General features: G+C 57.1%; 4 protein-coding genes across 4 annotated transcripts in view; 1 reads left to right on the forward strand and 3 right to left on the reverse strand.

Moving 5' to 3' along the window:
* Nucleotides 1–19,446, reverse strand: part of LOC309444091 (chromosome-associated kinesin KIF4-like) — a 474,457-nt gene that overhangs the window by 50,807 nt on the left and 404,204 nt on the right. The window lies entirely within an intron of this gene.
* On the forward strand, nucleotides 85–4,670 carry P2RY4 (pyrimidinergic receptor P2Y4; the record flags this gene model as incomplete). The annotated part of the gene is made up of 2 exons (XM_082061754.1): nucleotides 85–217; nucleotides 3,542–4,670. The coding sequence occupies exon 2, from the start codon at nucleotides 3,558–3,560 to the stop codon at nucleotides 4,668–4,670; it is 1,113 nt and encodes a 370-aa protein (XP_081917880.1). The 5' UTR covers nucleotides 85–217; nucleotides 3,542–3,557.
* On the reverse strand, nucleotides 6,552–10,350 carry LOC309444090 (diacylglycerol O-acyltransferase 2-like; the record flags this gene model as incomplete). The annotated part of the gene is made up of 8 exons (XM_082061640.1): nucleotides 6,552–6,706; nucleotides 6,859–7,061; nucleotides 7,141–7,315; nucleotides 7,759–7,963; nucleotides 8,053–8,123; nucleotides 8,345–8,452; nucleotides 8,520–8,648; nucleotides 10,311–10,350. 8 exons carry the CDS (start codon nucleotides 10,348–10,350, stop codon nucleotides 6,552–6,554), a joined length of 1,086 nt encoding a protein of 361 aa, XP_081917766.1.
* Nucleotides 11,668–17,501, reverse strand: IGBP1 (immunoglobulin binding protein 1). The gene is made up of 6 exons (XM_082061924.1): nucleotides 17,304–17,501; nucleotides 16,478–16,783; nucleotides 14,619–14,814; nucleotides 13,595–13,680; nucleotides 12,441–12,553; nucleotides 11,668–12,185 (listed from the first exon to the last, which is right to left on the reverse strand). Exons 1-6 carry the CDS (start codon nucleotides 17,489–17,491, stop codon nucleotides 12,040–12,042), a joined length of 1,035 nt encoding a protein of 344 aa, XP_081918050.1. The 5' UTR covers nucleotides 17,492–17,501; the 3' UTR covers nucleotides 11,668–12,039.

Raw genomic sequence — 19,446 nt, forward strand, 5'->3', positions numbered from 1 at the left:
TGGCTCGGGCACCGCGGGCTCCTGCCCACGCCTCCGCCCGCCTCCAGCCCTGCCTCTCCGGGGCACTTTGCTCCCGGCGGGAGCGCGGCACGGGCACCGGCATCACAGCACGGCCAAGGACAGCCCCCCAGCCCCCAGCATGGCCCCCGGCCCCACGCAGGACAGGTGCACCCCAGGGGGGCCCCACTCCTGAGAGCCCCCCAGCCCAGGACCACAGGTGAGCCCATGCCAGGCAGGAGATGGTCCTGCCATGGCCACGCAAACCCAGCCAGGATTTGGGGTGGCCCTATGGGGAGCAGCTTTGGACCCCAAGGGATGGAGATGGGATTCCCAGGGCTGGATGGGTGTGGGGGTCAGCTTGTTCTCCTCATCCCTAAATCCCTCCGTGCATCCTCCTCCCCAACACACCACTGTCTCCATCACCGACAGCCTTCATCCTTCCTACTGCAGCCACCTCCTCGCCTTCGCCTTTCTCTCCATCCCCACAAATCGCTGCCTCCTCGCAGGGCGAAGCTGCCCCTTGGGTGCTGCACTGTCAGGGTCCTGCCGTCCCCAGGGAGCTGGGGGGGACAGGGACAGCCCCCCAACCCTTCACCTCCCACCCCGCTGAGAAAGGGGGTCACCTCGGAGCAGGGTATGAGGTGGGGAGCGAGGGTGTCCCCAGGGAGGTGGCACCGGCACCCGGGCAGCTCGTGCTTTGGCTGCTCTTGCAGTCAAATGGAAGGATCGAAAAAGAAATTAGGTCACGCTCCCCTTGTGCAGGGGCTTTGGCTGCACAAACCACGTGGCGATTAAGGACAAGGGTCCTTCTGCAGGATGTTTTGCATAATTTCCCCTTGTTTTGCAATTTCCCAGAGCTTAGGCGAGAAGAAAAGCCCTGTTTTTCCTCCGCTCCAGCAGCAGCCAGTCCTGGGCTCACCCAGCGCTCTGTCCCTCGGTGGCCACTCACTCCCCTCCAAAATCTGCTCTCATCCCCTCTCTGAAACTCCTGCCCGTTACACCACGGTCCCCGACCCCCGTCCCGTCCTGCCAGCAGGCAGGACTTTGGCTCCAGGGCAGGGTTTGCCTTTGCTGCCCTGCTCATTCCTGTCATCCATGCTTTTCCAACACTCCTGTAAATTCCCAGGGCAGGAGGATGGCCATGGGCAAAGGATTCCCCAGCATCGCAGCCCTCACACATTCCCAAAACGGGCAGGGCAGGAGCAAGCATCACCTCCCCAGCTCCGCGTCCTTCCATCTCCTGCTCCTGTAAGGAGCCCAAGCGCTCAGCTCAGACCCCATCAGAGCTACAGTGGGTCCCTCTTGGAAAGCCCATGGCCAGGGAGAGCCTCGGTGTGGACGTCAGTGAGGAGCAGGAATGAGCTTGGTGGTGACGTGTCCTTGGGGTGGACCGATGTGAATCAGAGCTTTAAAACACTGATTTTGACTGTGATTAAGATGAGGAAGCAGGAAACCTGCCGAGATAAAGCTTGCTAAATGTCATCTTCTTTTGCTTTTTTAATTTTCGGTGGTTATCCTCAAAGGAAGCTTGCTTAGGAATGATTAAATCCCACTGCTGAGCGATGACCCTGCTCGAGCTTTATCCGCTGGCAGACCCTGGGTACCTGTGCTCTCCTCCAAGTAGCCCAGCACCAGGCAGCTGCTCGGGCTCTTTTTTCTTTATGCATATCTTACACCAGATTATTATTTTTTATGTATTGGCTTCTTCATATCTTAGTTGTTTGTTGGCCTGTGCCGTGGGCATTGGCTTTGGCCACTGAACCCTGCGGCACCTCCGGTCTGGTCGGGCTCAAGCCTTCATGCTCACTTGCACTTGGAGGTTAGAAGAGGAAAACAAATCTCCTGGCGTCTCGTGTCCTCAGCAGCGTCTTGGCTCGGGGACAGGCAGCCGCTGGGCTGGGACCAGCGCAACCAGCACAGCACCGCTGCTGGCACCAGCACCCTGAGGCTCAGGGTTCCCTACCGGCTGGTTTTCGCTCCCGATTCTGGGAAAACAGAGCAAATTCTTCCCACTGTTAATGTTTGATCAGGACCTGCCTGTTGCTCTCTGAACTCCTCCTGGCAATAAAGCCAGGCAGCTGCCCGCGCCCGCTGCGCGGGGAGGAACTTGCTGGAGTTCGATGTGAGCCCGAAGCTGCGACTCAGCCCACAACTCAAACAGAGAGCGTGTGGGTGTGTGTGACACCGAGGGACCGGTCCTGCCTGCCCATCTGCCTGCTGTGTCATTTACGATCATCTCTGTAAACCCAGGGATGTCTCTCGAGGCTCCGCAGGGATGGATGCAGCTCGGCTGACCCCGTGGATACACCCTGAGGGATGTTCCTGCCAAGGGAGCTTGTCACGAGATGCCACCAGGATGCACATCTCTGGGGTGAAAGCAAGGGGGATAATGAGGGAGCCAAGGGATGAAGGACCCTGAGAGGACGCAGCCTTCTGCCCTGTACCACCAACACCAGCATCATCTCCCCAAATCCCGAGTTCTCCTGGTGACATCACCTCCTGGGTGAGCTCCCGGGACCAACAGAAACTGGAGACAGATCAGCGCTCCCTCCATCAGATATGGGTTGGGCTACACCCTTGTCTCTGCCTACAGCGCGGCGGGTGCTCCTGCTCCCAGGTTACTCATCTGAGCACCCATCCTCACCACCAAAAGCTCCAAAATCGCTTTGCCAGGAATGGTGGTGGGAGTGGAGGGTCCAGGGTTGGCAGCTCCACTGGTCCTTTGCTGGACACCCTGATGGTGGCAGAAGGTCCCTCTTCCCATCGGCTCTGAACTCTCGGCATCCCGAGGGTCGAATGCAGCCCTTTGACAGCCCGTCCCTGCGCCTCAGCCCTGGGGACTGATTTGCCAGGAGGACGCGGATCCTTTGTCCTGACACTGTGTGAGGGGACCCGTCCCGCCTTGCACTGTCCTGGGCTGGGACTTGGCTCCGGCGCAGCTCCTCTCCGCAGGGCTTAGCTCATCCCTCTCCTACAGAGAATACCCGGCAGCTGGAGGCCCCTCTCCGCTCAGGGACGCTCTCTCCCAAAGGCTCCTTTTACAACCCCCTGAGGATTTCTCCCGGCCATAATATTCCCCCAGACAAGCCTTTCTTCTCCTCCTGCCTTTCTTCTGTCAAGGAGCCCCTCTGGGACCAGCAGAATTGTCAGGATGGTGCCAATTAGGCTGAGCTGGCACCAGCTGGGGGCTCCTGTTCCTCATAAGGGTCTCATTGTTCGCCGCGCCGTGGGGCTGCTGGCCGGCGGGGCCGGCGCGGTCCGTCTGTCCCCGGCACGCTTCCCGGCTCCCCGCGGCGCTGGAGTCACTGCGAGCGGCTCCAAGGGATGATGGATGGGTGTCACTGTGGGGGCTGCGAAGGGGGGGATTTGTCAAGCCTCCCTCGGCTCCCCCGCGAGCTGAGAAGAAACAGAGGAACCATCAAAGTGGCCGGAGCTCCTGGAGGGAGGGGGGAAATCTGGCATCTTTGGCTCCTTTCCACGCTTTGTGCCTGACAATGGTCAGGATCAGCAACTAATGCGCTTTCATTAACCGCTCCCCTAGATCTGGCTCAGAGAACATGGCCACTTCGGTGAGGACCTTCCCAGTTGCCCTGTGGACACCGACGCCAGGGGGAAACATCACGGTGGTGCCTGAGGCAAATTGCGTCTTCAACGAGGAGTTCAAGTACATCCTGCTGCCCGTCTCCTACGGCATCGTCTTCGTGGTGGGGCTGCCCCTCAACTCCTGGGCCCTGTGGATGTTCATCTCCAGAATGAGGCCCTGGAACGCCACCACCACCTACATGTTCAACCTGGCTGTCTCCGACACGCTCTACGTCCTCTCCCTCCCCACCCTGGTCTACTATTATGCCGACCGCAACAACTGGCCCTTCGGGAAATGGCTCTGCAAGATCGTGCGCTTCCTCTTCTATGCCAACCTCTACAGCAGCATCCTCTTCCTCACGTGTATCAGCATCCACCGCTACGTGGGCATCTGCCACCCCATCCGCTCTCTGAAGTGGGTGAAGACCAAGCACGCCCGCATCATTTGCGTGGGCGCCTGGCTCGTTGTCACCATCTGCCTCATCCCCAACCTCATCTTTGTCACCACCAGCTCCAAGGGCAACAGCACCCTGTGCCACGACACCACCAAGCCTGAGGAGTTCGACCATTACGTGCACTACAGCTCCTCCGTCATGGCCCTCCTCTTCGGTGTCCCCTTCCTGGTGATCGTCCTGTGCTACTGCCTGATGGCCAAGAGACTCGGCAAGTCCAGCTTCTCCACCCCCAGCCCCCGCATGCCCTCCTACAAGAAGCGCTCCATCAAGATGATCATCATCGTGCTCACAGTCTTTGCCATCTGCTTCGTGCCCTTCCACATCACCCGGACCATGTACTACACCTCCCGCTACTTCCAAGCCAACTGCCAGACCCTCAACATCATCAACTTCACCTACAAGATCACTCGGCCCCTGGCCAGCATCAACAGCTGCCTCGACCCCATCTTGTACTTCATGGTTGGGGACAAGTACCGGGGGCGGCTGCGCCGGGGGCCAGCCCAGCGCCTCCAGCACGTGCCCGCGTACAACCTGGCCCTGGTGTCCTCCTCCACGGACAATGTCATGGGTGGCAGCCATGTTGCCAGTGACACCAGAGGGACGGGGACAGCACGGAGCAGAGACGGGTGCTGAGGGGCCAACGGGGGGTCACAGTAACCTTGCCCCTGGGCTCCATGGGTCACAGCCCCTCCGGCTCTGTGTGGGTACCCTGGCACCCCCAGGTCCCCAAAGCTGACGTGCCCCTGCCCAGACTCTGTGGGGGCAGAGACCACAGGGCCAGTGGCCATGAGATTTGTCCCAGCCCTGGGATGTCATGGGAGAAGTGTGCTGGTGCCACCAGGGCAGGACAACCACAGGCACCTTGTGGGAACAGGGAGGATGCTGAGAAAGCTGTTTTGGGAACACAGGCTGGTGTCCCACCCCAGGGCACTTCTGGGGACACAGGGAGTCACTAAAGAGAAGGGACACTGGTTCCTACCTGACACGCACTGCCCTTCCCATCTGCTCAGCCATGATGTGCAGGACCAGACCAAGCCTGGGGAAGGCTCTCGGAGATGTCCCTGTCACACTGCTGGCCTTGGGGGAGGCGGGGAGCGACACGGCATGGGGCACTCGCTGCCCATTACTCCCCAATAAAGCCCCTTCCCCTTTCTCTGTGCCCAGACCTGTTTCTCCCAGTAGCAGAAGAACGAGTGACGAGACACCCACATGGACCCCAAAACACGTTTGAGAGCAGAGAAAAGCCACCGGTGCTGGGGCAGGTTCAGAGCAAGGGGCCAGTACAGTGACACTTGCCGTGACGGAAAAGTCCTGGGGAATCTGCCTTTCTGGGTGTTTGCTTTCCAAATATTTACCCAGCCCTTTTGTTTGAGCGAGTTCCTGCGCAGCGAGGAACAGACCAGAGATTGCCATCAGTGCTGGCGACTCCCCAGCACTGGGGACGGGACAGGGCTGTCCCCACCACCAGTCCTCCCAGCACAGCCCTCATCATTGGGGTGTCACCCCAGTCACAACCATGTGGCACCAAACACACCCCACCAGGAGCTGCCCAGGTCACCTGTGGGAACAGAGGTCCCCAGGAATGTCACATCTCACCCCGCGTCCCCATCCCACAGAGGGACCCCGAGAGCCGCTCACTCACCACTGAGCTGAAAGCAGAGAGAGAAGAGGATGTGCCTCCTCTAACCCAGTTAACCCAGTAAGAGCAGCTGCTGCCCCTCACACCCCATTATATCTGACGGGCCCCAGCTGGACCCAGGAGCTGCTTGATTGCTCCTGAGAGGTGTAAAGGTCCCAGCCCCGGAAATGGGAGTGAGGGGACACAGGAGGGTGACATGTCCCCCTGCGTGGGGGTACAGTGGTGGTGCTGAAATCCTCCCCCCAGCACACACAGGCAGCAGTGGTTGGAAACCTGTATTGGGTACAGAGGTGGTGGAGAAGGCTCATCTGGGGCCAGAGCTGCTCCTTGCCCAAGGCCATGTGGTCCACAGCTGAGGTCCCCAGGTCCAGGAGTGTCCCCCCTCCACCCCAGGGGGATGTCTCCCCAGCCTCATCCCACTTGCCATTGGGATGTCACCCCAAAGAGCCCATCTTGTTCCCTCCTCCCATGACACCCCCTCCCTCAGTTCACGGTGTCCTGGTTATCCTGGGGGGGGGACCATGCCCATCGCTGGCCCCCAGCCTCGCACCAGCCCCCCCACATCACCCCACATCCTCAGGGGACAGCTGTGTCACCCACAGCCTCTCCAAAGCCCCTCCAAAGCCCTTTAGAGGGTGACCCACAGCCTCTCCAAAGCCCCTCCAAAGCCCTTTAGAGGGTGACCCTTTCCCAACCCCTCCTCCCTCGCTTCCTCCTCTCCTCCCACCTCCCACTCAGGATTTTCGGCCGGAGGAGCGGGGGGCCAGAGCGAGGACCGTCCCCCGCGCGTCCTCTGTGCTGGGCCGGCTGAAACCCCCACCCGCAAGAGCCAGCGCCGCTGTGAGCCGGGCCCTGGCCTCCGGCGCCGGCCGCGCTCAGACGATGTGCAGCTCGTCCGTCTCTGCCATCCCGTACTTGGTCTTGTTCTCGTTGAAGAGCTTGAGCAGGGAGCGGACGTACATCTCGTGGTACATGTCCACCGTCTCCTGGCTGGGGTCCTCGATCTTGGGGACTGTCACCGGCTCCCCCACTGCCGAGAAGGGAGGAAGGTCAGGACGACGGTGTGGGGACCCACCCGGCTCATTGGAGACACGGGCTTAATGTTGTCTTCCAACATGACCCATCGATGGGTGCCCTCCTCCTCTGTCCCTCTGCCTTCTGGGGGTCACCCATGACACTCACCCACGGTGGTGATGGGTCTGGCGTAGGGGAGTAAGCCCCGAGAGTGGACGCAGGTGACACCCCGGCCATAGAACACACAGGGAGCGAAGCCCAACATCTTCTGGAGGCGCAGCTGGATGCTCCTCATCCAGCCACCCTCCTCAAAGACCACCTGGCGGAACAGGTCGTTCTCTCCGAAGGAGAAGGAAGGGACAAGGTTGGCCCTGTGGAGGGGAGGGGGGGGACAGTGACAGGGCGCCGGGACTCCCAGACCCCCACGTGGGGCCGTCGCCCTAGACGCACCCGTACTGCAGGGCCATGCGGACAAAGCCCTTGCGGTTCTTCAGGATGAGCGTGGTGACGCCGGGATGGCAGGAGAGGGACTCGGCCGCGCCGCCAATGACAATGGCCACCGCGTTACCTGTGCCGTTCTGGGACAGCAGGTACCCGATGGCGCGACGTGTCACCGGGCACAGGCCTGTGGTGGGGACCGAGCGTTGGTGCTGTGGGACAGTGCCCAGGGATGGGGACCCTGGGAGAGACCTCACAAGGGACCGTGTCTGGGGGGACAGGGCAAGGGACAGGGCAGGGGACAAGATTGGGATGGGGCAGGGGACAAGATGGGGACAGGGCAAGGGCGCCCCCTGCTGCAGGAGAGCTCCCAGGGAAGCGTGGGGTCCCCCTGGGCTGCCAGGGTGCAGGCAGGGCGCAGGCAGGGTGCAGGCAGGGTGAAGCTGGAATTCAAGCAGGATGCAGGCAGGGTGCGGGCAGGGTGAAGCTGGAATTCAAGCAGGATGCAGGCAGGGTGCAGGCAGGGTGCAGGCAGGGTGCAGGCAGGGTGAAGCTGGAGTTCAGGCAGGGCGCAGGCAGGGTGCGGGCAGGGTGCGGGCAGGGTGCGGGCAGCTGCCTGCAGCTGCTCACCCCCGCTCATCAGGTACTCCCTGAAGAGGGGCAGGCGGAAGTTGCCAGCCAGGGTGGTGAGGAAGGGCTGGATGCCCGGGAACATCTCCCTGAAGCCCGTGGAGCCGGTGATGAAGTTGCAGAAGGCGCCGACGCAGAGGATGCCGTGGGGGTGGGAGCCGATGATGTAGTTGTGGCTGGGGGACAGGTCGTGCGTCTTCACCAGCTGCAGGGACAAAAATGGCATCGTGGGGACGTAATGCCGGTACCACTACCACCTGCGTAGACGCCCCATCCTGGCTCCGCGCATCGTACCTTCACAGGGAAATAATCCCGAAAATGCCTCCAGACAGGCCAGCGCCGCAGGCACGGCAGCCTCCTGCCCCCTGCGAACCGGGACGGACGGCAGGAGGTGACACCCAGCCCAGTGTCAGCCCCCACAGACCCGCTGCATCCCTCTTCCCACCGCGACGATGATGATGGGGAGAAGAGGGAAGGCGCAGGCGGGACGTGGTGCTCCCCATTTGCCACACCAGAGAAAATGGGGGGACCTCGCACCCCACCCGGCTGCAGAGCTGGAGGGAGGGGGAGCGGTGCCCGTCCCCACCTCTCTCCGGTGTGTCCCAGTCCAGGATGATCCAGGCCAGGTAGAGCGCGGGGATGGGCCAGAAGCTGGTGAACACCAGGTAGATGAGGAGCAGGAGGCTGACGGGTCCTGCGGGAGCGGGGGGTGAGCGGGTGTGCACCCCTGCGCTGGGACCCCCCCGAGGCTCCCGACTCACCCAGCAGCAGGAAGCTGAGCACCCACTGCAGCACGGAGAGGAGCTGGAGCCAGGAGCGCACGTCCCGCTGCGAGGGCCAGGGCGCGGCGAGCAGGGTGCGCAGGGCGCTCTGCACGCTGGCTCGGCTCCCTGCGGGGACACGGCGGGTCAGCCAGCGGTACCCGTGCCTACTGGGGCTGGGTACGGGCTGAGGTGGGAAGTAAGATGGGAAGAATGTAGCTGTTGGGAGAGGAGGGATGGGAGAGAATGGGACAGGGTGGTAGTATGGAGGGTGTTGGTCTCTTCTCCCAAGTAACAAGTGACGGGGCGAGAGGAAACGGCCTCAAGTTGCGCCAGGGGAGGTTGAGGTTGGATTTAGGAACAATTTCTTACCCAAAGGGCTGTGGGGCATTGGAACAGGCTGCCCAGGGCAGTGGTGGAGTCACCATCCCTGGAGGGCTGGACAGACGGACATGCGGTTCTCAGGACATGGGGCAGGGACAGGGGTGGGTTAATGGTTGGACTCAGTGATCTTTAAGGTGTCTTCCAACCAAAATGACTCTGTGATTCTGTGTATGGGATGGGGAACGCTTGTCCCACAAAGCTCTGGTCTATGCCAGGAGGTGGCCCTGACCAACCCCAGGCTGCTCTGGGCCCCCCCCGCTCTGGGGGTGCAGCTGGCAGGTTGGGCACCCCCAGCCCAAGGCGTCCATGACCTGGGTGCGCCCGCAGAGCCGAGCGTGGTGGCACGTCCAGCACCCTCCCCGTGCCCGCTGTGGCGTGGTCAGGCTCACAGAGAATTGTGAGCAGCGTGGCAGGGAGGTGGGGGCAGAATTCACAGCCCAGCCAGTGCCAAGGACGGTGGCCAGGGACCAAGCCGCCGTGCCCAAGGCTGCCCGTCCCCACAGCCATCCCTGCCAAGCCTCATCTCCCTGGGGGACAGCGCAGCGGCTGCCCCTGTCCCTCCAGCCGACCTTGGTGAACCATTAACCACGCCGGGCTGGGCGCCAGGATCCAAACTCCACGTGCGGCCCCATCCCTCCTCCCAAAACGGCCCAGGGTGCCAGTCCCACCGCTGCACCACTCCCGGCCAAAGGTCCCGTGCAGCCAGGACCACCGCAGCCACCTATGGCGGCTCTTGTGCCACAAGGGCTTCATTTTTTTGGGAGAACAACTCAAAATCAGCGTGTCGGCCAGAGAGATGTTTGGGTTGAGGCCGGAGCAGACCCGTCCCCATGGGGCCCCAGGCTGGAGACCCCAGGGCAGAGAAGAACAACCAAACTCCAGTTTTTTCTGTGGAAGGTTCAGCTCTTTCCTGGTGTTACCAACTTTCCAAAGCCCCTTTTTTTCATTGCAGTGAAGGTGCGGAGCTCCGCCTGGCACATCTGTGCCTACCAGTTGTTTTTTTCAGTTCCTTTTTCTATCTCCCCGCCAAGCGCTCCACCAATGCCCAGAGCGCAGACAGAGAGCGGAGAAGCCCCAGGGGCTGCGCTGCCGGCCCCGGCCGTGCCCACAGGAGCCGCTTCCAACCCAGAAATTTGGACTCTGCGGCCTGGGGCAACGAGGAAAAACGAAGGGGAATTTGCAGTGGTCTGGAGCATTTTGCAGGAGTAACATTATCAAACGCATTGTCAGAAATTTCATTCCTGTTGAGCAACTGTATGTTTTCCTCTGGTGTTGCTAACCCCAAATCGCTCCCCATGCCTCCCTTTCCCCTGAGCACTAATGACAAAAAACCACTAATTGTCTGACCAGCTCCTCACGTCGTAAGAGCATCAGAAACCGTTCAAACACGCTTGGGAAATATCTTACCGCTCAGGTTTTGGGAACAGGCTGCAATAATTGTTTTCATGGTGGTGAGTTCTGCGCCAGACCCCGGTTCAGCAGGTTAAAAGGCGAGTTTGGAAATCCCGGAGCTGCTTTAACCAGCTGATCCAAGGTAAAGCAGCCGCTGCGGGAGCGGAGCCGCTCCGGCCCCAGCGCGCAGGGCCAGAGGAGCTGGTGGTGCTGGGAGGATGAGGAGGGACGCTGAGCGATGAAGAGCTGCCGGTGCGAGGGGCGGCTGCGGCTCCTCGGAACGTCACCGCTGCCCGCGCCGCGGGGCTCGGCCGGAGCCGCCTTCCCCCGGGAATGGAACCGTCTGGTATTTCACAAACCGCTGTCATGCTCCGCCAGTGTGACTCCCCGCCAGGGCCGCCCGAAAACGTCATCCCGAAGCTCCCGCGGCGCAGGAACAGGTCCCAGTCCGGCACCGTCCCCTCGGAGGGACGCCAGGGTCAGCCAGCCCTGCCAGCTCACCCACCGCTGCCTGGAGAGGACTGGGGGGGAACAATGAGGAAAGGAAACAAGAGCAGCACAGAAGTAGCAGAAACAGCCCTGAGATGGGGCTTCAGGCTAACGGCTAAAGAAACGGTAAAAATCCACAGCTACTTCTCAGGATGAACCTCTCCAGAAGCACTTGCTAGAAGAGCCGGCTAATGTCATACATAGGAAAGGGATAAATAGACATGTAGGACTCCCATGTGTCATTAACATAAAAAAATGTGTTTTACAGGAGAGGTCTGGAACCCACAAAACCTCATAATCTGCTTTTGTAGAGACTCAGGCTCCAGAAAAAGTGTGCAGCAGCGCTCACCGCAGGGTACGGCTCCCCAGGTGTGCAGGAGGTAAGGAGCTGAGATTGCTGTGTTTAAAATGTCCAACATCTCCCGCAGACCAACTGGCCCCTCAGATGTGCCCGAATCACACTTAAAGGAAGCAAAAACCCCAAATTCTTTCAGAATCCCACTGTCCCCAGGGGTACAGGAGCTGACAAACCCGACTGTGCCCAATCACAGATGGTGAAATGCGCGTGGCTGCCCCAGGTAACACGCTGCGAGGAGCAGCGATGCCTCATTTGCTTTTTATAGCCACGCAGAGCCCACCTGACACTGAGCAAAAGCCCAAAACTTTCTATCAAGGCATTTGTACTATGTGTAGTATCAGCACTTCAAGACGTCACCCTCGAAATACCTGATCTCCTTAACACAAACATCCCAAACGCTTCGGTGTCCCCGCTCAGGGTGTTCAGGAGCCTCGGCCAAAAAAATAAATGGCTATTTATTTCCTATTTTCAGCTCCCCTGGTTGCTGAAGAGCCCAGGACAAAGAGCAAGGGATTTTCACAGCAATAACAAGGTGGCAGAACAGATTTTATTTTGCTTAAAATATAGAGGAAAAAATAAAATAAATACATCCACCCACAATACAAAGAGCGGTTTCCAAATCCATGTACTTTTCTCTCAAGGACTCCCTCCGGCCGCAGAGCAGAGGCAGCCTGACCCCTCGGAAAGCACCGCGCTATCGCTGTACGTGACCAGCGCGCCCAGGCTGACATTCAATGCGAACCAAAGCAAACTGGCCTGTTTACTCCTCTGGCTCCAGCACCTCCCAGAAAAGCCCCGGACACCTCCGCGTATGTACAGTGGATTTGCTCCTCTATCTCCAGGACACGGGCGATTCTGACAGGATTTCCAGGCCCTGCTCCCTCTGCAGCGAGAACGTCAGCCCATGTTCTGCCGGTTGCCGTAGCCTCTGGGGTGCGTATCCTTCCAGTCATCCCAGTTCCGAGCTTTCTGAAGAGCTTCCTCATCATCCTCCTCCTCTTTTTTCTCCTGCTGCTGCTTCTGCAGCTCTTCATCAGTGATACCTGCCGGAGAAAAGGAGCGAGGGGCAGTAAGGCCAAGGAGGATCGCTAGTCACGGGCTCAAACAGAAGCCAGCCTAGACAAAAAGCTGGGATTACCAAAGAGCAGCCTAGCAATCCTGTTATTCTCACAGTTTAAGTCAGCTCTTACTCTTCCTCAGCCAGCGGGTATTTTGCACCCCAAACACATCCCTGTTCACCCTCGTGCTCAAGAGACTTCCCAACTTCTCGGTCCCGAGCTCCGCTCCGCGGTCGGTACCTGGGGCTCTGTGGGGCGCGCTCTGGGCCGACACGACCCCCTGGCGCCGGCGCTGCTCGTACCAGTCGTCCACAGTCATGGTGGGCAGGCCGGGGTACCCGGCACCAAACACCCTGCAGGGACAGACAGACAGACAGACAGAGGCGGCGCTTTGCATCGCTACAACTGAGCAGAAACACAGACAACACACAGAACCGCTCCATACTCCAACTGGTACGATATAAGGCATGTTATCGAGGAGAGCTTGAGAACAAACACATTTCTACAGCTTGGGCCATCAGCAAGAGACGTGTGACCTGCCTGTAATGGCATTTAAAGAGTTCATCCTGTTGGTTGCTGAGGGAGGTGGGGGCTGCTCTAGTCCAAAGACCTTGAATCGCTTCTCCAGCCCGCAGGAGAACGCTCTGTGCTGGCACGGCTCACCAAGGAGGGCGCTGGGAATCAGACACAGCTTGCTGAATAAATATACACAGGGCTCAGGGCAAATAATGGCACAAGCATGACATGAGATCTGGTTTCTATCCTGTTTTGTGGGTTTTCCTGCCATATTCCTTGCAAGAATCTCATGGTGCCACAAGGGGTTATAATCTCGATTCCCTAGCGAAAGCCTGACAGTTAAAACCCGTAGGATTGTGGCTGATGATTCCCTGGCAGGTATCACATCTTCCTGGGCCCTAAGATCACTTATTTGAATTCACTGAAATCTTCCAGAGTTCCAGATGAAGAGACCACGTGTGCTTTTCACTGCCAGGTTCTTATTTTAACAGCAAAGAACACTCCTGTTTTATCAGGCGGAGGTTAGAGGGGCAGATAAGCCTTGTTTCTCCACGGTGCACCAAACAGCAAGCACGTGGCCTAAAAACCAACACAGCAAGATTTGCTTAATCCCATCTCCTCTTCTGCCCGCCCCCCAAAAGGAGGAAACAGTGTCAAGCAGACACTGCAGCGGGCTGGGAACAAACAACATGACAGAAAGCAGAAGAAATGCATCAGACTTTCCCCAAACCCCATGGCCAGGTGCACAACATGTGCCACCTCAATGTGCCACCTGTCTGAAGGTAACAACTGGTTTTCTGCATTTGAAAGAGTATTTTAGGAGATGAGAACAAAGCGCTGCCTCGTACTGTGTCTAAATAATCAGAAAAACAACATACCTGGCCTGAGCAGCATCCCGGGTAAGAATGAAAGGCTTCAGCGGAGTCCTGGGCTGCCGAGAAGCGCCGTGTGGTGGTGCTGATGGCTGAAGATGCAAACAATAGTCACCAGACAGTGGTGGAGGTGAGACCCCCCTTCTCTGCTTCCCACCCCCAGCAAGTTATTGCAGGTTTTGTAGAAGGGAAACGCCTCTGCTGCCAGAGCGACATCCCGAGAGCGAAAACTCTGCTCTTAATCTAGTTTAAATCAAACTCCACCCGCGAGCTTCTACAAATCACTTCTCTTTGTGCCTTTGTTACACCTGTTCTGGCCAACACAGAAATCAGATCAGCTCCCATCGAAGCAGGAAATACAGTTTATTTCCTCAGTGTGCAGAACATTCTGCAGCACGTACAGCCCATCATTCCCGAACACAAATATCACCCAGGGCAGCGCAGAGCTCTGCAGCGCCAACAACGAAGGGCACAAACCAGCTGTGCCAACAACGCCGCGCTGCGGCCTGTGTCAGCACATTATGATCTTTTATTTCTAGACACTTCAGGTGAGTAACGTACAGCCCAGAAACACCATTCTCCACAGGAATTGCCCGTCAATGAGAAGCTTTCCATGTTCAGAACAGGCGTTTATTTCTGTAACATCTGGACTCTTTGTAGACCAGAGCATAGGTTTTAAAAAAATGACAAGGGTCATCTTTTAATTTACAAATGTCCTTAGCTCTTTAGAGTTAAGGGTCTGGCAGAACCCAGCACGGTGGAGAAAAGCCCCCACACGCAGAGAGGTTCCATCTCAGACTCAATGCTCCAGCATTTCACAAGCCGTGACCGTCCAGAACATAAGGCAGCTCCAGGCAGTGACTCACCCAAAAATCAGACCACTGCCTGTTCCAAATTAAACCAAACCCCACCTGCTTGGGCTGTGGTTGAGCCCAGTTTCAGCTCACAGACAATACTAATGAGACCCTGGTACTGGATTCCTCTGGGCTCCAACCCCCGCAGGACCGGTGTTGCAGGAGATGTCTCGTACCTGCTTCGCGCTCCCTCTGCTCCTCAGGATGACCATTTCTTGGTCAATACTTTCAATTTCCTCAAGGCTGGTGTTGATCCATTTCCGGATTTGTAGGGTGTAAAATTCCCGTATCTGATCCTCGTCTGCTTGCCCGCCCTCCACAAAGCTTCTCATGGAGGCCAACCTGTTCTCCAGCTCCTTCTTCTGCTTGTATCTGTCTCAAAGAGAACAAAACAAGATCATTTAAGTAAACTTTTTCTAACACAGCGTTTTCTAAAAGAAACCATTTCCTATTTACTGAAATTCAACCAAACGTAGCTAAAGAGCCACCTCCTGCCCCAATCTCCTTTTAATTGCTTTGCACAGAGCGATTGCTGACCGGTGCTCATTAGGGGATGAAAATCCAGATATTCATAAAGCTCCTCGCGCCCGGGACAAATCTCCTTGTGAGAGGAGGATCCACTTGGTAAACACCGAGTAAAAGTCCTGAGAAGTAAAGCAGAGACTTACAAGGATTAGACCAATAAAAACTACGTCAATCAGAAGAGTTCCAATCTGCTTAGAAAAAGGCTTTCAAAATACACAGTTATATACATTATATACAAAACATTTTATTCCCATCTTCCCCATCATCTGTCAACTCAAAGGTAGACGTTAACCAGCATCTTTATTACACTTTGTAAGAGGTTTAACACACTTTCATGTGTTTAAAAAGAAAACTGAATACAAAAAGGGAGGTTCTGATGTTTACTGTTGTAATTTAAGTGGCTCCTGTCTGTTGAAAGCAGCTTCAAGATGACAGTTTAAATTTCGAAGTGCCTCTCAATTATTCTTTTCTTCTCCTAAAAGCTGAGCAATCCTTGAAAATTAAGCCTCCCATGTAAAATTAGGCAAGCCTGGCAGCATTAATCTTCTGGAGAACACAGGATTTAAACTCATCAGCTCCTTCAGTGGGAACACCAATATAATAGCTATTTTGAGTTGTTCCTATATGACACCAACATATCAAGAAGCTGCTTATAAGCCACATTAAGGCATTTTTCCAGTTTGTGTCTCGGGTGGTTGTGTGTGTGCAGGTTCGTTTTTTAATATGATTTGGGCTTTCCGGATTTTTTTTTGACCTTTTTAGGAATTAGTTAAGAGGCGCAGGGGAGAACAGATACAACACCCGCAACTTAAATCCTTGTGCCCCCACTTCAATGAGGAACCAGCAGTGAGAGCCCAGGATTAGAAACCCATGGGAGCCGAGAGGACAAGGGGAGCATAAGAGCCATTCTAAAAACCAAACCCATCCACACCCGCTCCACAAGAACCCAAAACCCGCATCTCAACCAGCCTTGCTGCGCTGATCCCAATGACCCCTGTGCATTCCTGTATCCCAAACCCATCTAACTCAGGTTACCCTCTAGAATACAAGTAATATTTTTGTATTTGTGCAATTTAAACAGCTCTCCAGCCCAGCTGGGGCCTTTCTGTGCTACCGCAATAGGCAACAACTTGATTGTCAAAATCTCCAACTACAACACAACAAACAGGCACCACCTCTTGTTTAATTATCCCATACTCACGCTGGCAGGTGGGGGGGCTGTGGCTTTACACTGTTGGCAGATTAAAGAACTAATTGTAAGAGCTCTTGTGCAGTTCTTCAAAGACCAGATGCTAAAGACACAAATGCAGCCTGTGCGCCATCCAACACCATTAAGCAACACACAATATGGACCTTAAAATGAATGTTTAACAATCAGAATATTCCACCGCCAAGGGAAGCAGCTCTTTCCTGACAGCCCTCGTCTGCACAATCTCGCGCTGCCTGAGGCTCTCAGCTTCTTTTACACCAATTACAAAAAGCCTTTAAACACCGCCAAGCGAAATCCTACCTCTCGATCTTGGCTTGTCTGCTGGACGCCATGGCCACCAGGCTGGGCTGGGCGGCAGCAGGGCCGCGCGGGGCCGGGCTCCCCGTGTCCTCCTCTCCCGGGGGGCTGGCGGGGGGCAGCTGGAAGCTGCCCAGCCCATAGCTGCTGCAGAGCTTGAGGAAACGCCAGAAGTGGGTGCGAGCGCTCTCCAGGTGCTCCAGCCTCTTGTTCAAGTCGACCTGCTTCAGCGTCAGGGCCCCCAGCAAGGCGGGCAGCGGCAAGAACTTCAGGTCAGCCGAGGCGATTTCCTCCAGCTCCTCATTCTCGCTGCAAGGGGAGAGATGAGATACAATCATAGATCGTTTTGGTTGGAAGAGGCCCTCAACACCATCAAGTTCAACGCTGTCCCTGCCCCATGTCCTGAGAACCTCATGTCCGTCTGTCCAACCCCCCAGGGATGGTGACTCCAGCACTGCCCTGGGCAGCCTGTTCAATGCCCCACAGCCCTTTGGGGAAGAAATTGTTCCCCACATCCAACCTCACCCTGCCCTGGCGCAACTTGAGGCCGTTTCCTCTGCTCCCGGCGCTTGTTCCTGGGGAGCAGAGCCCGACCCCCCCTGGCTCCAAGCTCCTTTCAGGCAGTTCAGAGATCAGAAGGTCTCCCCTCAGCTCCTGTTCTCCAGCTGAACCCCCCGGTCCCTCGGCCGCTCCATCACATTGTGCTCCAGCCCCTCACCAGCTCCGCTCCCTTCGCTCCCTCCCCTCCAGGTCTCTCCTGTGGAGAGGCGGGTCCCCCCGGTCCCACTGCACCCGGCTCAGGCCCAGCCCGGCCCGGCCCTCCGCTCACCTGAACAGGTCCAGCTGCGCCACCATGGCCTCCGCCTGCCGCAGCGCCTCCAGCCCCCGCCGCACCTTGTCCTGCACGGCCGGGGCCCCCGAGGACGGCTCGGTGCCGCTGTCCAGCTCCTCCCAGAGCCGCCGGCCGGTCTCAAGCAGCTCCGCCAGCCGCGGGCCCGCCCCGGGACCCTCCGCCATGCTGGGCCGGAAGGCGCCGCCGCCGAACCGCTTCCGGGCGGCAGCGACGGACCCCGCCCCGCCCGCCATCTTGGTGAGGGCGGAGGGGCCGCCGGCCGGGGCGGCCGCCATCTTGGTAGGGGCGGGCGGGGAAGCGATCGGTTTGATTGGAAAAGACCTTTAAGATCATTAAGTCCGATCGTTAACTCAACACTGTCACTGCCCCATGTCCTGAGAGCCTCATCTATACGTCTGTCCAACCCTCCAGGGATGGTGACGCCAGCACTGCCCCGGGCAGCCTTTTCCAATGCCCCACAGCCCTTTCTGCGAGGAAATTATTCCCAATATCCGACCTAAACCTTTCCTGACGCAACTTGAGGCCGTTTCTTCTCTCTGTGTTCTTTCCATAATAAAAGCAAGATAAGCAGCCTTTCTAATTTGTTCTTTCATTTAGCCCCTCAGTCCCTTCTTCCAATATCTCTGCAATTTAAACAGGTGTAAAATGAGCGAGGGCTAAAGCTGGACTTTTAGAAACCCCGATAATTTACTCAGATGTGAGAAACTGATATGGTGTGGTGATAATAATTCAGGGCCACCCAGAAGCACTTGGCCTCCAGGAATGAGTCAGTTTACAATTTACTGCTTGTTCTCTTCATACCCGGGTGAGAGCTCCATTAAACGGTACTCGTCAAAACCAGAGCGGTGGGTTTATGTGCCCCGAGGACACCCCGGTGGTGTCACCTCCCTGTCACCGCTTGGCTCAGGCTGCAAAGGCAGGTGACAGCGGGTGAGGTGCACCGAGGGTCGTTCTGTGGGTGCAGGAGGTGGGACAATCAATTAGTAAAACGACTGGAAGTGGAGTGGAGCCAGGAATCTCCAGCCGCTCGCTCTTCACTGGCAGAACGTGCACGACCTGTTCACTTCCATCGGAGCAATTCCACAGCGTCTCACCCCATCGCACCGTCACCCCGTAACCACTGAGATTCGACGTTTCTGCAGCGTTTTCCAGGAGCAGAGGAAAAGAAGCTGCTGGAGTGAGCTCTGGCGCGTGACCCGTTGTGTTCGCCAGGGTTGCAGCTCACCTTTCCTCACCTTTCCGGAAGATATCTTCGTTTAATCTTTAACAACCACCTCCTTAGGGCATTCTCCTTGGAGACCTTCACCTCCCAGAGCGAGCTGGGCAGGTTCTTGGGCTTGGTCTACAAGTAATTGTGAAAAGGCTGATGATGGAGCAGGAGATCTCCCCTTTGAACTGGGGAATGGGCGACAGTTTCGACCCAGATCATCAGGGGCAGCACAGGACAGGCCTTGAGCAGCAAATTCTTCCTATCCAAGAGACTAGGAAGTCGTATGAAGCCTGGTTTCCTTTCAGATGGAGAAGGCTTTACCTCCAAGAGCCAAGCGGGTCAACCTGTTGGCTGGTTGGAAGCTCCTAAATCTCCTGGCTAGAAATTAATCAGCTCCCTGTTTTTATCTGTGGTCCCAGCTGGTCAAGGAACGGTTTCATTTACAGTGTGTGGGCATGAAGTCGTGACCAGTGTCCCCCACGGGCTGCTCGTCAGCTGCAGCATCACAAAAGGCAAGGACATGTTGCTCTTCTCCTTCCTGAGGTCCTCCTGGCAGGATGTGGGGTTTTTGAGCTGCCTCTTCTAATTACAGAGCTAATGTTCTCACTAGGAGGGAAAAATAACTGATTCTTTGGAAGGCGTAATTACCAGTGAGCCCCTATTCACACTAGAATGAGCTGCCAGCTGGGGACTGCAGGAATAGTAGTTGTGATCAGTCCCACCACATGGGAAAATGGGGAGTTCCCGGAGCTTTGGCAAGCTAGGGATGGGTCTCTCCTGCTTTTCAGGTGTCTCAATGTGGTGGGTTTTCAGCACAAAGTCAGTGCCTGGAGACCAGCCTCAGCTTCTGGAGGCTTCTTACCTTTCCACTTCCAGACATGAAACGTGCCCATATGCTTTCCATTATAC

This window comes from Streptopelia decaocto (assembly GCF_964273445.1).
Source record: "Streptopelia decaocto genome assembly, chromosome: 10".
NCBI classification, from domain to species: Eukaryota; Metazoa; Chordata; class Aves; order Columbiformes; family Columbidae; genus Streptopelia; species Streptopelia decaocto.